Raw genomic sequence first — 22,490 nt, forward strand, 5'->3', positions numbered from 1 at the left:
CAGAAGTTTCCAGCTAATATTTTCTCATTTACAATATCTCCGAATGAATCACAGGATACTTCGGCTAACTTGACTTGATATATATTTTGCCAACGCTATAAGCTACAGAGCCCAGCGCGAAAGACTATCAGTGGTGCCCAAACATCGTCCTAAGTTATTTAATCTATTGTTCTCTTCTTAAATATGGTATCAGAATAGCATAGCGGTTCTTTCTAATACCGTTTGGTGATGCAGTCCTGTCCAATAGACTACCTTCTTCCTAGGCCTTCCTAGGCGTCGTCATCGGTTAGCAACAATAGAAATTTGTCTTGCAATGATAAATCTAATTGAATTGGATGAAGCTTAAACTGTACACATCTGAGCGACTATATGAAATGTTCGTCTGCTTTATTGTACAGCAACACTGCTTTTTTTTCAATTAACTCGTCATGAATACAATATAAGTAGCAAAGTGCTTTTATTAAGCAAAAGTACGTGATGCTGCTCATCGCACAAATGTTTACTCTGTTCGTACGTTACTCTGCGTCCGCCACCAATACTCCGTTCATAAATTTTTAGCTTTCGCATTTTCACGATAATAAGCTAAAAAGCTTCTTGCAGAAACACGTAAACATCTTGAAGCCCCTATCTCGATTCGTTGCTTGTGGTCGCTTGCCACGATAAGGGCGCGCTCGACGTTATATATATAGTCAGCATGTTGGGCTAACGTAACTCCCATTACGCATCATTTGGATAGAAGAGCGTCTGAATAGAAGAGCATCTAGAATGGCGGCAAGCCCCTTAGTACACGAGCTGCACCGTGCCAGCTGCCTGAGCCATGAAAATCATCAATGGGTACGACAAAAACATAATCAGTATTAGTGCAGGTACATCTGGACTAAGAGGTCGAGAAAGGATAGGCAAACTAGCGGCAATGCGGCATAATATGGCCACCGTAAATGTCGTTTCAGCATTTATTGTCAGTTCCTTCATTTATAATTCTCTCCCGCTTGTTTCTGCACTCGTTTCGTCCGGTTTGACTATTAATCACCCGCTTGGATGTTCGCAATTCGCGGTTAGCTGCAAGCCAACCAGGTAGGCTGTCTTACTTCGTTTACTTCTAACTGGTCACCGAATGTAGGTACCTGGTCTGTTTACGTTTGTCTAGATACATAGGCCTGGACTGTACTACGGTATAGTTCGACAAGTTACAGGCTTACCTAGCAGCCACATATATTTAAAGATTATATTGAATTGCCAGATTCTGCGAAGTTCTCGAGAGCGGATATTTTTTCATTTGACTTACTCGTTGTACCTATTTTTGGCACTCGTTTTTACCACTGGTTACCAACTGGTCCAGGACCATTGTGCTAATAAGGCAGAGGACATCGACGCATTGCACATTTATTATTATGACACAAAATTAACTGTTTGGCACAGAGGTAGATTTTTATATGAAGCTTGTAATGTATATCCAGCTAAATATATAGATTGGATACATGTTTAATATATGCCGAAAAAACGTTTCTACATATTAGTTTTATCTAGAATGTTCTAGCTGAGGGTTGGTATGATAAGGGCCTCATATCACGCGGCGCTTTTGTTAGGGCAGCTTCTACAAATAAATTCAAAGTGCGTCGGCCTGTTGGTAAAAAAACTAGCGGTTGGATTTTCCAAGGGCTGATCGTGCACAGGAAAAGGTTCTGCGTAGATTTTGATTGGTTGAACAACACTTAGCCACAACAGGTACGCAAAACGTAGGAAGAGGCCTTACTAGGTCTACTCGTTTACAGAATGCGCCATCTGGCGCAGTTTTCGTAAACTAGTGGCTGATTTTTAACAGATTCTTTTACTTGAAGCTCACCACTTTATTTCTCAGAGACAAGGACACAAAGACTCACGCAGAGTCAATGAGACATAAGCACTGGATAAAATTGTACGGGGCCATACCGGCAGACATTTAACTAATATGAATTAATACAGGTGGAAAGGTCTGTAGCGTAGTGATCGTTACCATAACGCAGGCTGGCCGATAATAGTAAGTTTTGTTGGTACAAACAAATATTGAATGTTGCACGGAAGTCAAACACTGCGACAGAATGTAGGATCATTCGATCCTTACTCGAATCAATACTGCTGGGAAAAGTAACACATATAAGACGGTTACGAGATAGGCAACGATTAGGCCAAATGACAGAGGCATCACTTTTTTTTCGACTTATATTTTCTTCGAATAAATGTTTACTCCGGGATTTATATCTAAAGAAAGAACGTGACAATGATAACAGACTTAAAAAAGATCCCTAAGGGATCAATTTGTTACATTTGAAACTGTGTTAATTAATTGATTTTTTTTCTTTTATATTTAAAACATTATATATTTAATGGTGTCTTATAATGATGAGATATAGGTCGTTTTTTATCTGTTGTCAATTTTGTATTCGAGTTAACGAAACCCTACCACAGGGCACCAATTTAGGACCATTTACTTGCGCTCGTATAAAAAAGACGCACATTTTTCAAATGGACAGAAACGTTAATTTTCCAGTTTATAAACAAATATACTTCGTCTCGGGTTAATAATCTGGTGAATAAATATTACGTGAAGAAAAACAACTAAGCTCAATTAATGAAAAGACTAATCCGGAAGTCGTAACATAAATAAATCTTGACAGGAATGATCTTCAAGACAAGAATAACAATAAGCAGAATATTATGTTTCTTACTTTTTTAGTTATTATATAACACTGATTCTAACCTATGCATCTTCAGTGTCAAATAAAAAAACTAACCAAACACTACAGTGTGTACAAAATGAGAGTTGTGCATCGTGTTAGCCATGAATGCAGAGTTAGCTTCAATTAAATAGTATATATATCCCTGTGTTTTACAAAAAATCAACAAGTTAATAAAGACTGCCGCTAAACTCAGATCAACGTCGCTTCACCTTGGCTTGCCCTGCGTCGAAGGTAAAACGTAGTGATCTGTTGTTTAAGAAACTACGAAGCAGACAATGCTGCACTAGAATGGTAATAGCTTTTCATCCGTCTTAAACATCTTCCATTTGCTTTGTCAGTTGGTTTCAATATTGATTACAGAATGATTGGACTTTGTTAGCGCAGTACTTGGCCAGGTCTACGTGCATGAGCCGACCACGCGTCCGTTGGTACGCGAACAGTTGTTTGCTCATCTTCTCCGTCAACAAAACGCAAGAATCTATCTTTAATTTCATAAGGCATATATTTAAATTACTTCTCTATGAACGTTTCTCGATTCGGTTTATAACTCACGCGGATTTTCTTGATCGTATGAGATCAATGGATACCCGTGGATTCCTACGAAGTAAGAAGAAAAACCTAGAGCAGAAAAGTTATTGACATAGAGCACTGTTAATTTATAGTGGTTCATTTAGATTACGACTACCGGTAGAAACCGCTTCGAAAAGAAGTGAAGCAGAAAAAGGTCACGCAATTGTGCACGCAAAATTTTAAGGTGTACTTTTCCTCTGAGCAAAACGATACAACTTGGTAAATAACTTGAATACATCAGCTCCGATAAGAGCTCCGAATTGAGAAAACTGAAAAAGCAAGGAAACCATCAATAGCAGCACCAGAATAAACAGGAACAATAACAACGAATATAGAAACAAGTGAAATGAGTCATAGGGCGATCGACCAGATAGGACCATTGTCGATCGATTTGAGCGTTAGCGTGAACGCGGGAAACACGATCGGAGGGAAGCTGGAATATAGGGAAAATTCAAAACGCAACTTCATTATATATAGTCCAGTCGCAACGACCCGTCTTCAGGAGCGTATAGTGAATCGTACTTCGAAGGAACATACGTCAAGCCCTAAGTAAGTCTGATTCATGCGCCAGAAGTAAGGCTTCTTATACACAAGCACCCCTAGAACACGTCAATGTATCAAAACAAAATTAATTAGCACCAGCTAGCCTGTAAACCATTTCAGCGAACAGAACGTTTTTATATATTTTATGAGTTTCTTAGAAATAATTATCTCAAACACTCAATGACATTTATTCCATAAATACTGGTGAAAAGCTTTTCCTTTTGGTTACCAAAGCATTTTCGTTACTTCAACAACTTGCCACAAGGGGGTTTAAGCGGAAATGCAAACCCATTTATTCCTGCTGTCCTGTTTAGTGGCAGGATATTCAGTACAATCAATCCCTGATGATCAAAATGGGGATATAAATATACGGTCCGTGATCTTTCCGTCCCAAAGCGTGCGAATTTTAGTCGCTTAGACCCTTCCGCATTTAAAGAACATTACTTGACAGCCTGTGCCTTGCACAGTGTAATTTTTTTCTCTCAGGATAAACGAGTATAACTGTATCAGCGTGCGTATACGCGAACCTAGATCGACTGATCCTAAAGGAAAACTCTTCCAATATTATGAGTGGTAATATATAGTCAAATAGTCTCTCCATGTGAGTTTCTAATCAAAAAAAGAGGCTATAATCGCAAACACGCGACATCGCAAACGAGAACTTTTGGGCGGCCACATTCGACGGCGCTGCCAGATTGATTACCTTGTTCCTTGAACATTGGTCCTTCAATCCTTTTTGGGTCCTTTGACAGGTACCACAATAAAAGTGATTGCTGCCTGACTTGCGGTCAAGCTCGAAACAGGAATAACATTCTGTCGTCGTAGACGTGCTCAACATCCGACGTATCGGTTTCATGACTTCTTTATAGTACAAGTATGATAAGTAAAAAAAGCGTATAAATGGCCACTTCCCCGAGATGATCAGTTTAATGGGTGCCAATGACTAATGGCCAGTATTCGTAACGGTGTGGCCGAAAAATGAATGGAACAATATTAGACGCCATAAATCGGAACAAGTTCAAGATTAGATAATGCACGTTTTAGATAGAGTAGGAATTTCTTTTCATTCGTGTAGAAGTTCCGAGTTTTCGACCCGATACCAGTGAAAGCGTAGTCCGAATGCCTATTCATCATATCCGGTGTATGGTATATGCTAATTTTTTGTAGGCAATTTTAAAAATTCTATATGATTCAATATAATTTCAATGATTCCAGTTCAAGTGATAAGAAAAATATATCAAATTTTTATTTATCAACGCCCACATCTGTGGGACTTAGGTTTTATATATATGTATACTAGTAACACGAAAAGTTGAAACATCACCGATACGACCAGCAGAAAACTAAAGATTCGTAAACATGTGCCCTTTGGAAACGAGCCTTTAACTAGAAGATCACTGATTTATTTGTTTTACGGCGAACGCATGCGAAGTAGATATTGCTGTTAAGTAGTACACTGGCGATAGTAGCACATTTCTATGGCAGTGAGGCGTTTGCCGAAGGCAGCCTGAGCCGAATTGGTGAGCCTTTCGTTTGTCTATGTTACCTCATCCAATGTTAAAGGTTCACCATTGGCCGGAGTCGCGGCCATTTTTCAACACGTTTGTACCTAGACGTAATCAGAGCCATTTCTCGAAGCTAACATCGTCATTGTAGTCACCCTTACAGCCGCTAGTGCCGCTGCTGCTGCTGCTGCCGTCACTTACGAGTAAAGCTGTGCAAACGATCCGCCAGCCCCCGCCAGTCTCCACCCCGCGCAGCCTATTTTGCACACAAAGAACGAGGGCATCGGGTCGAAATTAGAAGAGGTAATGAAAGAGAACTGATTACGCATGGACCGTCAAGCAGTATCAACCGCCGAGGGCTATCAAGCTGCCCTAAGCTGACAGCAAATGCATTTACCCGAACGAAAGATGCTAGCATACGTTACAGGGTTATCAACGTCACTACGACCGAACAGTCGCGAACAGGTGAGCGTTTTTCTCGTGTGTTTGCCGATCGTAATGTTTTCCCCCTGTCGTTCCAATGTTCCGTTCGGCTTCTGCTTATCGTACCCTATATAGGCGAATTGAGTCCTTTGTTCACTAAAGGCGTCGCTAGCGGTTTATCAGGCCGCTAGAAGGTACGAGGAGAGAACTTTGCAACCTTGAAAAGCACACAAAGACACTCTCGCCGAACTTCCAGTGCGTGATGGCGACATCACGTCGAATAGAGCTAGCTTAATATTCGACCGATGGCTCGGCTACATAAAGCCCCTGTGCCTTCCTATGTTCTACAAAGGACTCTCTGCAAAACTAAGGGAACTGAATAGGGCAGTGACAGAGTCGGAACTATGGTACAACTGTGGACAGTGGAAGAGTGCTTAAAAGCATCAGAATTTCGAATAACTTGTTCTGTAGTATTACAAAAAGAAACGTATACGCAGACCGATGCATACACATACCGATATCTACACTCGACCTGAATAATTCATTACGTTGCGATGTAATGAGGATGCTGAGAATTAAGTTGGACGACAAAAAGACGTATGTGTAGGTAGAATTAAGTAGAAATAGATACCACTCGTTTATTTTAGTCTAGTTCAAATAATTTCTAAAGAGGCGGACTAGGCAATAGAAGCAAACTGACAAACGAAGTTCAGGTAAACACGGAATAGATACACACACACACACACACACACACACACACACATAGAATAACACAAGGCTTGCACCCAAGCAAATCTCAGAAATCCTTGCCGATGCAGCGAGAACTATCAGGTTCTACTCACAGTATATTAGTTAGACAGGGAACTTAGAACAAGTTTCTCTGTCGAACAGTTCTTAAGTGACCGACATATCTCTGTCTTTTTCTAGCTTCCTCATGCGGTTTCTTTCAAGTGTAACTTCGGCGCTTAAGCTGTTGGTATCGTTTGGCGAAATATGAAACATTCGTTGGCAACTACGCGCCGTCGGCATGGAGAGGCACGAGGGGAGATGTTCGAAAGCTCACAAATCGAAAAGTTAAAGGGAAACGGTTTTTTCCGTTAGCCCACCAACAGCAGGCAGTCAGTCTCACTGTGAGCGTCCCACACACAAGAACGATCGAGGTGGAACCTCCATGCAGAAAAACGAAGATCAATACATAATTTAAAAATGATAAAGGTACCATCATTACCTCTTGCCACTAACGATAATAGAGCTGTCCTTATATGAATAGAATCTGATCTTCATACTGACGGCATAAACGTGCAGTTCATTATACCAAAGGCATAATTACACGGCTCATAGATGCAGAATAAACCTTACTTGGAATATTTTACTAATTTTTTTTTGGAATTAGTTGCAATTTTTTTTTAACAGACTTACCCATTGTAGAAATTTTCCATTTTGATTCGTTTATACATATGTGTATATATACTTTTTTTTGTGTACAGAATATTGGTCCAATGGCCATTCTCTGTGATTTCCCTTTTATGGACAGCATGATGAACGAAACGGGCCGCTTCGTACCCAGTCGGCTTAGGTTCGTGCATGCGTAATAGCTGCGAAGGTTATCCATCGCACTGAGAAAATATTGACCGTAGACTTAGTGCGTGAGAGGCAGAGACCCAGCTCAACACAATGTAGTAGATTAACACGCTAAGACGATTACAAAGCTGCCCTTAAAACCAAGCTACGCAAATAGCCATAAGTGTCCTACAATCGATGTCTAGTAGGCTAAAGATGCTATGGCAGATTTTAAGGCTAACTAGTCGCTCGCCACACAATAGGCGGAGGCTGCCAATTCGAGCAGGCCGTTCTCATTCTTAAATATTTAGTTCATCATACTAGTGATCTCCCCTTCACAATGTAAAGCATCTCGTCTCATTACCCCTTGCCCTCCCTCGTAGGCTTGACCAACGCAGACCGTTGCCCTACATTCTTCTACCTGCCATGCGTACGGTAGTGAGTAGAGTCAATATTGTGACAAACCCTTGCGACTGGACCAAATTTCTATGCTATGAAAATATGTGTGACGACTCTTTGAACTGGAAATTTACAAATAGCTTTAGTGCAATGTCAAGTCAGAAGGCAGAAGTATAGTCAAAGTAATCGTTGTATTCAGTGAAAAAGTTCCAGGTGTTGATACTAAAGATTGTTAAAGACAATAGACCTACGACTTATTTCAAAGAGTACCATCGTCTGAAACGTAAAAACAATTTTTGTTTTTCATGAAAATTGAGTATTTTCATGAACATTATTATTAACATATAGGTACGTGTGTAAGATGAAGAATCGCAATGTAATGCTTGTTCAGTTACTTTTATTTTGTTTGTAACTGACGCATCGATTACATAATGATTAACTATTATATATCTTTATCTAACAGCATATGTCATGGTCGGGATAGAAGGCGGTCGAGATTTCGTCTAATTATTGTTGACTGCATGCGTGATTTTTATTGTTAATTTAGAAATATGGAATGATTGCACGCGCAGCAGGAACGAATCGTTGCTTTGGCCTTGACGACTTCAGCTCTTGCCCATTGTTATTAAACATAAACAACAAACTTTTTTTGTTATTCGCACACTGAAAGCCCCAGCCCTGTAGCCTCGGTATCCCCTGCGGAATACCCAACACACGCTCAGCACCAAAACTCTTCAAAAGCCCCCGTTCAGCAGTTGTCTACCCGCTTGTGTCACAGCTCCGGCCGTGGTGGCCGCCGCAACACAAGCCAGTGTAAGAACGATAGATACTGCACAGCACGATGTAGCAACATTCATCTAATGCAAACAAGGCTGCTATCGCCTGATAAGGCCACTCTCTACCGCGTTTTTTCCTTGGACCCGATGGCTGGCCCATCTTCCGGCCAACCTCACATATACGACCTCTGCCTAGTTCGCTAGTGTATTTCACGCACTAAACTGTGTAGGGACTGAATACCAGCCAATATACGGAAACACACAAACAAAAACCTATTAAGCAGACGCCTAAGAGCCAACGGGGGAAGGGAAACACCATTGTGCAATTTATTATATAAACACACGCAGAGATTTTCTGATAGTCAGAACGTAGCGTCGTACTACTTCATAAACGAAGTTAACTAAATTCGCGTAATATAGTCCGTCCCTCACAATGTGCCCCATGCAATGAACGTAGCTGTCCATGGCGTATTCTCTAAATAACGACAAAGCGCACTGATAGGTCTAGCAATGCTGGCAGAATTAAAAATAGAAGCAAGTTTCTAAGGCCCACTCAGTAGATCGCTTGGCTGATCAGTAGTTTCCTTTCTATATATGATAAGGGAATCAGAACCGTATGTTGAAGTGGAGAATTCAGTAAGCGTCCTCAGAAAAATTTGACGTTGACGACACTAACTTTACTGATTCAAAGTTGTGGATTGAACTCAATTTTCTATAGATTTCAGTGCCCTGTCAATCCAATAGTCCAAGACAAATGTGACAATAAATGATTAAAAGTAAAGTAAGTTTCACTTTATAGTTTTGAGTAAGTTGAAACTGTACTTACGGTAAACTGCTATTCTGATCGTGCATACCTATAGCGACTTCGTATTGTGAGTAAGACTATGATCTGGTGCTTGGTATGAATATGTTATTAACAAATTATTGTATTGTTCTAAATTAGTGCATTGCGACAATTTAAGCATAAGTGTGTGCATTAACTGTTCTGATTATTGAAAGGGGTTTGAGAGCGGGGATAAGACTGACGGGATTTTTGTAGGGGGCGTTAGCTTGAGGGGCGGAAACATTTCACTGTGATCTAGTCCTTTGGCCACGTTTTTACTCATGAAGGACTATCGCTTTCTGTTTCAAAGATGACCCAACTATTGCGCGTCTTCTGGATGCAAGCAGGTAAGTGCTAATATAATGACTGTTACTGAAAAAACTGTTTAAGAACAACCGGGACAGTCTCATGCTAACGCCTCCGTCAATCATTTATTGAAACTGACGTTGGCAGGGGCTGCCTATCGTTTTGCCAATGTAAGGAGCAAAAATGGCTATACAACTAGGAACATAGTTTATACGAGCAAACCAACCACTAATGGACAGACTGCTGAGCTGCTTGTTCAAAATATTAATAGCTTTGGGCCTCTTGTTTTACTAACAATATCTTGCCATAATTCCCAATGAAAGACATTTCATTATTATTCAAAGAATCTCAAAGGGAAGTGGCAGGATACGGTTATACGTTTGCTGCCCGAAAGTTCGAAACATTTAAATAGAAAACTCGACCACAAGGCTATATAGGTATTACTATGTTGTTACCAACGGAATAAGTAGATCCGTCGTTTCATTGACCGTAGAAAGGAAAATGTTGTTGAAACTGGTTGGAAGGAGAATGTTGTTGATCCGCAGCAGAGTTTTATCAGCATAGGTATGAGTCAGTTAGCCGTTCTCTGGAATTACTATAGCGTGTTGTTGCCCGCTTCTGAAGGCACTCACTGCTATATCGGTGATTATATGAACCACGAAGCTTACCCAGTTTGGTCCATTAAAGGATTGATCTTGTCGATAGCGGAACATTCACATCTTCATGAAGCTTCTATGTGATCGTAATCGCTTCGAGGGGAACCCTTTTTACTTTAACCAGTTCGCCTAAATACGTCAGCGATTCCGTTGAAAAAACATAGGTGAAAAATGAAAACATAGTAATTGATTCACGCAAGTAGATGTTCTGTGTCGGTATACATAGCTCCGATATGGCTAGTATGATAAAGCATTCTAGTTAAACTATGTAGCTGGCTGTGTCATCATCAATGTTGTTAATGGTGGCTGCACCCGTAGCAACGCTATTCGAATTGTCATCCCATGAACCAACAGTAACCTTCACGGCAAAGCCTAGCGCGGCGCGTTCCACATGACGTCGAAGGTCCGTTTCGGTTACAATCAATACGTAACCGAACGACTCTTCCTTCGCGCTTTATGCTTGAACTTCATGGGTATGGAGTAATTGTTGCGGCGCTTTCTAGCGGACCCAATAATAATAATAGGTTCATCGACGTGGGTTCCTCCAAAGTCTTTAATAATGGTTATAACCTAACGAACAAATTAATTGTACATCGGAAAATTAGAAAACCCCACTTAAGCAATGCCCAATTAGTAGATCGTCAGTATACAGCTTACGATGTTGGTAATCATTATCTTCATAGTGATAGTGTTACGTCAAAGTTTGCCATTTTAATACATGGCGACATGAGGCTTGATGCGACTGGCACCGTCATCTCTAGCAAGGAAACGATCGATCCAACAAAGTGAAACTTTGCGCGCGATAAAAAGGCCGCTGACGACAATAAAAAGTCACACCTGGGGAGATGCTACCCCCAACAACTGGGAAGAGGAAGAGGTTGGAACACTTGGGAATTAACACCAGCATTGCTCTTCGAAGTCTGAGAGTCTCTGGTGCCTTAACTCATACATAAACAGCTCTAAAGCATACGTACTAACCGTTTCACGTACACTATATTTTTGGCGGAGGGTCTATAAGTTTGTTGTACGCAATAACTAAATTGTCAAGTTTAACAGTGTATTATTTGATAGCATTTTTAGTTGGAAAAGTAATAGTAGTTGATGCTACCTATGGCGATGAACCGTTAAATTTATTTCATGTTTCAACCCTTATAATCAGCGTAATTATAGTCAAGTATTTTGAGTATCGTAAAATACAGTTTTCAACTATGGGTTAGCCCTGCAAAGACATTGCGTAGTGGTTCCCTGTCTGTTTTCCAAAAAAGCGATACACAGTATTGTTTTTATCGGGCGCCGCTTTTCAAGTGTTTTGGCCTTATGCAGGAAACCTAAAGAAGGATCGAACCAAGGCGGTTCATAATAGCCTTGCATGAATTTACACGCATAAGTGAAATTAAAGCAGATGCATATTTCACTAAAGCTATTCATCGTCTTATCAAAGTCAAAGTATGCCCTGTGGACCTCCCTCTCTGATAATTTCCTGGATCAGACGAGCTGCGTTGTAATTAAGCTACTGATTTTTTCACAATGCACTTCAATAAGTGGTAAAGCCGGAGGTGATTCATGGCCTTCATGACGTGCGTCTTGGATCCAGCAAACAACAAAAATAAAAACGGTTCCTGTCGATCACGACAGTAAAATCTATCTGTCCAAATTTAGCTATATCAGTAAATCTATCTATTCAAAATACTACATATGCACGGTGGAACATGATCTTTAGAAATTAACAATAACTTTCGGCTTGGTATGTCCTAACCCGATTCTGCTGATATCTGCCCTGTAAAAATTGCCGCCGCCAAGTATTTGGAAATGTCGACGCTTTTTTGACTTTCTCTTAATTTAAAAATGGCGTCACTTTTGCGTCGGATTGCCCTTACCACGCGAGATTATAGACACGTAGATAGGTGACTGCGTGACTGACCCAGACAATGACGTCCTCTTCTGAACCGGGTGAAGTGTTTATTTGTAGAACGTTTGAGAAAACGGCGCTGTCTCACCATTCAGCCTGAGTTTGTTGCGCGTCCATATGCTGTCGATCATAACTGGGTCACAGTCAACCAGTGCTTGTCTCTAGCCTAACGCATCTAACCCAGTGACATCGTCGACAACGAGTTCGCTTATTTCACTCTCATTCATTCGATAAGCGGAGCTGTATTTTAATGTACGAGCTTCTGCGTGGACACAAAATCGACACGGCAAAGACGGCCGGAAGTAGAAGTAGCCGGATCCTAGGGAACAACTGAATTCGGCCGAAAAATTTGGCCTCGCTTAACTTCAGTGCGTTGAAATTACAAGTCGTTCAATTGAACACATATAATTTAACTTTAGACTCAACTACGAATGCGTGTCCAATACGCTCCCAATCTCAGTACTTATGCTGGATATGCGTTAGCATCACAGATGTTAGGAAAGGGCCCATAATATAGTCAGCATTTGTCTATAGAATCTTGATTAGCTGAGGCTTATTATGCTTTTCGGCTGAGTTTAAGCCAATATATACAGTACGTTTCGATCAATACAAGCCTCAACGAAGACACTGTTTGCTTAGATTCAATTAATATGTTCGCTTCGCTTCATCTACAAGAAGCAAGAAATAAGAACGCCTGAACTAAATAGCCACTTTTACGTATAGGTCAACTTGTTCGTAAATACTGAAAACAGAACGTAAGTATGGCCGTTTGCACACGTAAAGGCTGACATATCAACAGATCACTTATTCCAGCCTGATTTTTTGAGTAAGACTAAACCTGGCCAGCAGTCGCTGCCGTAATAGTCGCTCTATTTTGCTGCATTGTTCCTATGCGTGAAAAGGTAATAAATTGTTTAAAATTTTTAATATGACTGTCCGGATGCGTGACGTAAATATGCCATTTACGTATGCCTAACACTACCGGCTATCTACCGGAAGCGATTATTAGCCCGCGGGCAACAACAATTGTTGATCGTTTAATAACCTCGGCGAGCACTAATTTGTTTATTTGACCGTTTACTTGCTGAGACACACAAACGGTTGTTAATTATCAAGCACATTGCTTGTCATTGTTACATAATTACGAGAAGATCTTGCTGCTAAGAGATCAGGTTTATCTATGTAGGCATATATCGTTGCTTTTTTTTTCCTTTTCAGTAATTCACTAGTTGTATCAGTTTATTTACCGATTCCTGGTTTATATATGCAGACGCACTAACTATATTCGTACTTAGATCAGGAAACGGCTTTATTTCGAAGAGTTAAACTTTGTTCTGTTTACTATCAGTCTCCTAGTAAGTATGGCGCATTTTATTTAAACTCCAAAATGTTGTTCTGAATCAGAGTCAGTCGTCTCATCATCGGAATTATGAAAGTAATTTACCTATGTAAAAAGCGCTTCCAAAACTTACTCGAGAAACTTTCAGAAGGTTGAAAATTAATATCTGTGAAACAGAGAAGCTTGTAGTTAGTCACACAAAATCAACCCGCACAAAGTTTATTGGGACTCTTTTTCTTAGCTCCCAGCTACACTCTTAGGTTCCTTTCAAATGATCATCGGAATCGGAATCATCGGAAGAATACGGTTCAAACTACTAAACGTTTTGTTTCACAACGAGTTCTTGCACCTGAAGCCAAGAAGTATTTCAGTAAAAGTCTACAGAAGCCTTAGCCAATAGCTGCCGGGCGTTACTAGGTCGTTCGTTAAACACGTAAATGCCACACTAATTTCTACCATTCGTAATGCAATGCTGCTATAGTCGAACAATAGGAAAGGGACATTCTATCAGTATCTCTGGGTCTGCTTTTTCCAGCATACTTCCTTAATATCATATGTAACAGTTGTTTCTACGTTTGTACATAGTCTAATAACTTCTCACCCCAGCAACCCTAGTGATCGTTCAGTCTAATAATCAGAAGAGATCTTGTACTCGAGCAATTGTAAACGGTTCGATGGTAACAAGTCTTTCCTCTTGATGCTTTTACTAAGGTACAAGTTTCTACGCCATCTCCGACTATGTTGAACGCGTGATAATGCCTAACAGTATAACAAGAATTCTATACGAATTGGATTATAGTTGATTTTCCCTCATTGGGCTATACATGCGTGGTCCGGCCCATTGCAGCTCCACATAAACCCCCACAGTTTGCGACCCCTATTGAAACTCGATAGCCACTTAGCCATTTTAGTACAGCCAGATTCTTCTTTCCGTAGCATTCCTATTTTTTGTCAGGGTGAATTAACGAAAGCTCCAGTTTGAGAACGCTGGAGAACGAATAGGAACAGCAAACAAAAGCTGCTTTTCCTTTGGAAAAATTCACGGTTTACGCGGTGTGGAAACGGGCAGTCATGGATAAAGTTCTGTTCCATCTCAAATCGTCTCTGTGGAATCTAATCACTTGATCTAGGACAACATTATAAAAACTCTTTATGGCTGATCTTAGCTTTGACTATAACATACATCGGCCAAAAAACAGAAATAAATGAATTAGCTTGCTTGATCACCACAATATAAAAAAGGTGCCATTGCAAACATATTAACTTTGCTAGTTAGACTGGGTTGCTTGTTCTTCCAACGTTTAGACGCTCGCTCAGAGTACCACCGGGCAACACAACACACACAGCCTGAACAGAGAGGAAACTCGCGCCAGCCGAAACTAACTTAACTTCTCCAAAAAGGCCTGATCGGTCGAAGCAAAAGGTGCTCAAGCACTTTATCCAGGCTAGATAAGTTGAATGTATATATGAGTTGTCACAAGTCGTATTGAACTCGAGAGTGTGACCTTTCGTTCCCTGCGTAATGGGCCTATTCATCCTGACCTACGTTCAGCATCACTTCGTAATGAGATTTTTCCAGCCAACAACTCAGCCAATAAAATGGGTGCAATGGCATTTCTGATTCCGTTTTGGCGTCGTTTACGTTAATTGGCTATCTACATGACGACGGTCCAAGAAGTGTTGTCATTGCGGTATGGTTAGCGTGTAATTATTCCCCATATATATCTATATATATATATATATATATAAGATCATAAGGTTTATGTAGAAGTTATCATTTTCTTTTTATTAGTTATACATGTGATTGCAATTGTTCTCAGAAAACGCAAATCTCTATTGTGTTCCATAGCTATACTGAGATTAATTAGTCGATTTTTTTTTTCGGTATCAGATATATTTTTGTTGTGCTACACACAAAAACGGCATAGCGCCAGCTGATATTAATAGCTGTAGGGCTGCGTTTGTGTGTAACAGAAGAAAATTCTCTATAATTTGACGAATGCCTTATCATCGTAGCACCTCGTACAGTTTTGCCACGGAAATGCTCTTTGTGATCGAATTTGTAATGAAAACAGAGTTGTGATGTTATTATGGCCGTTTTGAGGAACTCTTGTCACATCTGTGTAGGCATCAAAGGACGCTTAGGTCATTATCTCAAGAGAAACGCTATAAAAGACTGAATACAATACAGGTAACTGGGTAGGGTTTCGAGGAAACCCAAATAGACTAAGAAGGCACACAAAGATAACGTGGATAATAATAGTCATAATTGAAACCGACTAATTATATACTTAGTCTGAAAATAGTAACTTGTCGGTTCTTTTTTCGCCGCACCTAGACTTCTCATAGTCTTGATGTAACCGTTGACACAATGTAGGGCAAGTTAGGTTTTGTTATATTCGAAAGTATTAAACTCTATCAATAAAGCCCCCCAGCATAGAACCTTTTAGGGTAATCTGTCTTGTTTTCATTCAAAAGAGTTTTAATATAAAGAATAGTGCTATTTGTTCAGAATTGCGCAGGATAGGTATCGAAAAATGATATCACTACATTGTAAGTATAACAGCGTAAACGTGCAAAACGAAAGGATCTAGTTTTTATTTGAGAACCTTTTAGTTAGTATTGCTTTACCACCTAAATAAACTCTTAGCTTTGTCATACTTGATGCACAGGTACAAATCATAATGATGCCTTAAAAAAACTTACTTAATAACGTTCTATGGAATCCCTACGAGCAAATCGCTATTCTTGCAAGCACCACCTGAAGTACGTTGTGCGTATCACCTCAATTGTGGAAGGAATCATTTGTAGCAGACATCGATGTAACATAATCGATAAAAATTCTTGGTAAATTCAAATGTACTTCGGTTCCGTTCTAAATCTGATGATTATATATTTAAATTTTCGGTTAGGTTTCAACGGTTAGGTTTAATTTTCGGTTAATAACAACAGTTAAAATTGTTGATTTTGCCTAGAGCTGCTTCTATAGATTTGGTGCACGTACTTGAAAACAAGCGCACTTTTGTTTATAGTGTTATCAGTTTTTACTGGACGCTGAAAGCTCAAGGCTACATCGTAATCGTGTATTTAGGTCAATTATATATCAAGTGTTTTGATACAGTTATTCTTACTGTTCCTCTTCAGCTAACGACGCGATAGAGACTACGGCATATACACAAAAGCTCATTGTTTTTCTAAAGCCGACTCGTTGTTTGTCCCCGAAGTGTTTTCACTCTGTAATTACGAAACAAGGACCCAAAATGGCCGACAAGTGTTACTGTATATACGAGAATGCCAACTATAGCTGCTACATTTTTAGCGGAGGTTTATTTTTTACCAGATCGTCAGTGTTCTTCAGAGTCATGCTCGATTACGGATTGACTAAAGCGATTTTACTTGATCGGTGATCAGAAAGTAAATTGACATAGCACGATAACAGGCACATTTCTCAAACAGTAAGCCAGAGACAGAAAAATTGAGCCATCGGCAGTGAAGTCGTTAGTTAGGTCTCAGTGACCGCTCGAAAAACCTCAACATCTCATTGTTAAACTTCCGCTAATTAACCAGAGAGCAACACAACGTACTATACCGATATCGATCTTTTCATTCCCTAGGTATTACATCCTAACTAAGTATAGAACTTCAAAGTAACACTCTTCCAGGTCTAACTGTACAATTGACAATAGCAAACGGCTAGAAAAATAGCGGATTAAATTTAATTCGTTGCTTCGTCTAAGATGGCTTCTACCGAACAGAGAAATGTTATACAGCGTAACTGATGATGCTGAACGTAACACTCGCGATACACCCGCTTACAGAGTTTAGGAAAAAACTTCGACCATTGCGAGAAGCGTACATCAAACCTTTGGTTGGCGTATGATAAGAAAAATAGGCATCGTCAGCAAGATGGCTAACTTCACACCTAAGCTATAGGTCCTGTTGAAGAAGTGGCGCCAACGGTTACAATATTAAATATCTGGCCATAAAAATAAAATTTTTTTCATTATCACCTGCGTGATACACTCATCTGCGCTGTCTGAAAAAATCAGACATTGTTTCCATGATAATTGAACATTTCGCTTTGAACACCTTTCTTCGTAGTCGACTCTACGTTGGTACGTAATCAGGCTGTAGGTCAGTACAATTTCATATGATCATTTCTACTGTGAGCTTCGATCTAGCAAGAGAACGGCGTATATATATATATATATTCAAATAAAAAAATCTGAACGATATGAAACATCATCACGAGTCCTATCATATCATTATGATCATCTGTGTGTGTGTGGCCGCTCCAAGTTTCAAAAAGAAAAAAAACTCCAAACTTGAAAAGTTTCTTGTTTCTGATACCATTCTTCTTCAAAAGAAAAGCGAATACAGGAGTAAGAGCTTCTGCTGTAAGGAGTTGCGAACCGGCCAGGGACTCTTGTGAACGTAAGGACGTTTAGGCGTAAATCAACGATAATATGGCCTCTGGTAGAGAACTGTTTTTCATCCTAGTCTAAGTTGAAGCAGGGCAGGAGCATCTCTAGGTGGTATTATGCCTCGCTGTAACTTTCACGAAGAATGACGTTTCATTGACTGACGTGGGATAGTGGCGCCAACGAAACAGGAGGCTGCTAAAGCACTTTGAATGGCTAAACGCAGTAATCAGTTAACGAACGGATACGAGGGGTAACAGGCAAGAGATGGAAAGTTACATTAATCCACAACAAAGCCCATAAAGAAGCGAGTCCAAAGGCGAGCACTTGAGGAGGTTGACCGTCGTCCCCTAGTCAGAGAGAAACCTTACCAGCCATCGACGGTACTATTCTTCAAAACACTGTCTAGATCCTCGCTTAATATCATGACTCAATTCAATTATGTACTCAATCACTTTACATGTTCAACCATCTGGCTGAATTCAATCAAACGTATCCAGTTCACGGCTCGGTTCCCTTGAGCTACGGCCTATGAACGCACGTGTCTGTATTGATAAAGAGTTTTACTTTATTTAGCCCACCAAACTAATATTTATACATAACTAGGTCATAGAGTTTGGGAGACTTTTTCTATAGGCGCCGATGAACAATTGCCATAATATATAATACTATTTCTATGGTAAGTAACCGATGCTCAAAGGTGGGCTCAAAACTTTGTAGCTGATTCTGAAGACACTGAATTGAATGTCTATTAGATATGCTATAAACAATGAAATGAAAGAAAAACAAACCAATAAAAACATGTCTGTGCATGCAATTACTAAAATTTCCACATGTTTATTATTTTAGCTTTTTAAAGCTGCTGAACAAAACAATGCCTGTACTTAATAATCATATGACAATGATACATGTATATATTTAGTTGTCAGCCAGTCGGCTACCTTCGAAAGCAACGAAAAACGGACAGATTGTCCTTCATGCAAGGCAGACAAACTCTGAAACAGTGCCCTGCCGCATATTAATTTACATAATACAACACTAAGTTTTTCATTTTTTCTAAGCAACTAAGACAGCCATTAGCATTTTTTCTATTCTTCTTCATTACAAAATCTGGTCACCGATAAACTAAAATCGGCCTGCAATTAAATCAATCGAAGCAATTCTATTAAACGTTGTCTATAATCACCGCATTGGACATTAAGCTCTTCTTAAAACCCGTACCCTTACGAACCTAGTAAGGCTACCTGATTTTTGAAAAAATCTTAATGCAACAATGGCTTTTATACGGGCAGGTTATCAGTGGTAAAAATGTGAAACTTTGATTGCCGTTCGAGAAGTTAACGTATTTGCGTGGTCCGGACAGCCACCTGCTGACAGAGCGATGTGGCCGGATAATTTACGTATTTGTGCAGATGTATATTCAGTCGTCGCCTCTCGGACAGTAAAGCCGAAAGGGCTTAGCTTTGTCTGGGCGTTAATGATACAAAAATAGAAATCTAGCGTCTACGTTACTGCTATTAAATTAAGTAGGTGGCTTGCCATTATCTCTTGAGATAGACTTGAGATCAAGTTGTGGATAAGGTGTCTGATAGCGTGAACATTTTGTGAACCCACACTTAACGATGACGACACCGAGACAAAGCTCGACAGACTCACACGTTCAGGCAGAATCAGTTTACCTGGTCATATTCTAAGTTAGACAAAATGTATGTATGACCGATATATTTGTTGGTGTAAATTGGAAACAATGTCTATATACTTATTGTTATCATTCGTTAGCTACAGCGTATTTCGTATATTGATTAATCTGGCTGGCTAATCTGCCGGCTGCTCGCAAGGCCGGACGAGTCCTGTTAGCCACATAGGTAGAACGTAATAATAATAATAGGCCTAAAGTGTTATCAAACATTTCTTTGAGAATTTTGAACGCCCACTAAACGAATTATCTCAGATTGTCTTTTTGCTTTAGGTTATCGTTGCTCTGAGGCCAATAATGCGATATAAAAACCGAAAGCAATCATTAACAAGCCATTGCTTTAAAGTTCTGCTGTTTTTTTAAACATCAAACACATATGTTTTCGTAGTAACACAATCAACGTCTTTTTTCTGCATAACTACTTTGATTACGGAGACGAGAAAAACACCCTTAAAAAGGTCTTCGTCCCACCCGAGTTAGCATCCAACCCAGCAATTTACTTTTTATTAACGTTATTGTTCTTTTTTTTGATGATTTTAACGTGGTCACGTTACCCTTTTTTCCGAGCACGCCTTGTTAATAGTTCGAGAGTAGAGACTAGACGCATTACCCAGAAAAGCGTGAATACCGACCATTAAATGAAAATAGAGGCTTAATTACAAGCTTCGGAAAAAAAAAGCTTATTTTCCAGAACTTCAAATTGTGTCAATGGCTTTCAAAAAAAAACTTGTATTTATCCAACACAGATATGATGCGGTAGCCCTGATGCGTCTGCGCCAACTAGGTTGGGTCATGTGTGTACTCAATCCATACTAACCGGAAAAAGTCGATCCTTCCCGATCGGTAATCGACAGACTGTGTCTTGAGCGGGCATCATCTCGGGGCCCTCCAGAGCCTCCGAGCCCGCGGTTCTCCTGTTCGATTTCACCTCGTCGTAGTAATGGACCCACCAGAGATCACCCCCCCCCCCTCCGGTGTTTGTCGCCTGCTTTTCTTTTTACTTTATCACACACTAGAAATGTACTCAAAGATCCAAGTGTAGCGTTAGTTATAATGACTTTTGTTTGGTACACGTACGCAACACAAACTACTGGTCGATGGTGTTAATACTATGTTTTTTTTTGCTTTACTTCGTTTAGCTGGCTCAAATACGGTAGGCCACGATGCAACAACTGCAATAGCTACTCATTCACAAAATTGTCCACGTTGTTCTACGGTCCGTTGACAAGTGTCAACCTCCTACTGATAGAGTGGATTCCAGCGGGCTAATCTGTATAGCCAACGGCAGAGTCGGTCAAACGAGCGCGTGTAAGTTAGCAATGTAAGTCGCTCTTGTAGATGTTGAAATAGCAACAGCAGACACTTAATGCTACTGCTACCTGGCAGGCTAAACCGGATTGCATAGCCGCTCGGCGACTTTCCTCTATTTCCTCGGAGACGCCCCAGGATTAGCAGCGACTGAACGGGATCAAGAACGTCCCGCCTGCGACAATGTCGTCTACGATCCAGCTTTCGCGCACGGTGACGCCTTTCGCGACTTATGCGGTGCTAAAGGAGTCGAAATTTCTTGAGTTTCACGCATACACGCAATACACCACATACGCACAGATGGGCCACAGGCCAGGGGTTCTGTTCCGACCAAACACATCCACGAGGAAGTTGTAAAGCAAAGAAGCTAACGAATACAACGATGCTAATGATGACGCCGGCTACAAGAGCAACAACGATAACGATGGCTTCGATATTAACAGCGGCGATAAAAACACGGAGTGTAAAGAGTATAACAAACCACACTAATGGGAGTATTTAACAAGAAATCAAATTAACGAAACGCCTTCATAGAATTCTGGAGACGAAAATGTCCAAACACGTGAAGGGGCCGCCACCGTGCCGTAAGGACACAAGAACTATATAAAGCGATCAGCAGGTCAGATGAAGAACAAGCTTCTGCCGATGACGGTGTCGCATACCAATGGCGTGGCGCTCGCAGTGACATACGTGGATTGGTACAACGTGTCTTCTGCTACACGTGTTTGGGGTAGTAGTTGTAGTATGACTGTTATTAGGAGAATATCATAGAGACGAGTCTAAAAGCAAACAGCAGAGAGCGCTCTGGTAGCGTGGTCGCAAAGCTATCGCAGGTAGGCCATCGCAGCCGCTGCCTCCTGGTAGATCCCTGTTTGGACCAGTGAACGCTAGAGACGCGTATGTCGTGCTCGTTCAACTACTGCTCGCCTCTTTGTCTCTGTCGGCCGGCCAGGCTGTTGTGTTCTATCAACGTTGTTTGGCCGTTCGTTTGTTACCTTTGCATCTTCTGCTATTGCGCTACCGCATTTACAGTGGACAAATAATAGTCAGTGCCTACTTTTGCTGTCCGGTGGCCGCTGACATGTGCTTGCGGCCGGAGGAACAAGGTTACACGCGCAGCAGGGAGCAGCCTCAGCTGAGCTTTCAACAACAATGGCGATAGCGGCGACGGCAGCAGCAACAGCACGCCGCTTTACGGGGCTGCGGATACACAGCACGCTACATGGAGAGTTTGCATCAAACGTCTCGTGCGCGATGACAGGCAAGAGCGCAATCGAGCTCAACAGGATAGCGCGGCCGTCAACGTTGTCGTGGTGGTTTCTGCTACTGCTGTCCTCTATATTGAGCAAATCTGTGATCCACCTCTTTGCTGGTCAGACCAATCAGTAGAGTAAGCGACAGACGGGACTAACCACCAATACTCTCCGTCCGAGACAGGCCTTGCAGCGATCGGAGTGGCGGCCGTTCGTAGCGATCCGCGAGACAACAAAGATTAACAAGCAGGCAGGCGGGCAAACAAGCTCTCTGCCGGCAAAGCAC

At 40.8% G+C, this 22,490-nt stretch overlaps 1 protein-coding gene and 1 long non-coding RNA gene across 6 annotated transcripts in view; one reads left to right on the plus strand and one right to left on the minus strand.

The window, feature by feature from the left end:
• The window catches only part of Mitf (transcription factor Mitf), a 108,194-nt gene that overhangs the window by 40,951 nt on the left and 44,753 nt on the right, over positions 1-22,490 (minus strand). The window contains exon 1 of one of the 4 annotated variants that reach the window (XM_022832182.2): positions 20,461-22,417. The exons of the other annotated variants lie outside the window; for them this stretch is intronic. Coding sequence (XP_022687917.1) covers positions 20,461-20,520 — 60 coding nt within the window. The 5' untranslated portion in view covers positions 20,521-22,417. Of the gene's footprint in view, positions 1-20,460; positions 22,418-22,490 lie in introns of those variants that run through there. 4 annotated transcript variants of the gene reach the window in all.
• LOC147753570 (uncharacterized) lies at positions 914-7,130 on the plus strand. Of its 2 annotated transcripts, none has more exons than XR_015310761.1 (3): positions 914-1,074; positions 5,487-5,800; positions 6,686-7,130. It is a non-coding gene; the product is annotated as an uncharacterized LOC147753570 (long non-coding RNA). The 2 variants fall into 2 exon arrangements; XR_015310760.1 differs by lacking the exon at positions 914-1,074 and adding an exon at positions 3,018-3,836.

The sequence above is a fragment of the Varroa jacobsoni genome, unplaced genomic scaffold, assembly GCF_002532875.2.
Source record: "Varroa jacobsoni isolate VJ856 unplaced genomic scaffold, vjacob_1.0 scaffold_375, whole genome shotgun sequence".
Classification (NCBI taxonomy): Eukaryota; Metazoa; Arthropoda; class Arachnida; order Mesostigmata; family Varroidae; genus Varroa; species Varroa jacobsoni.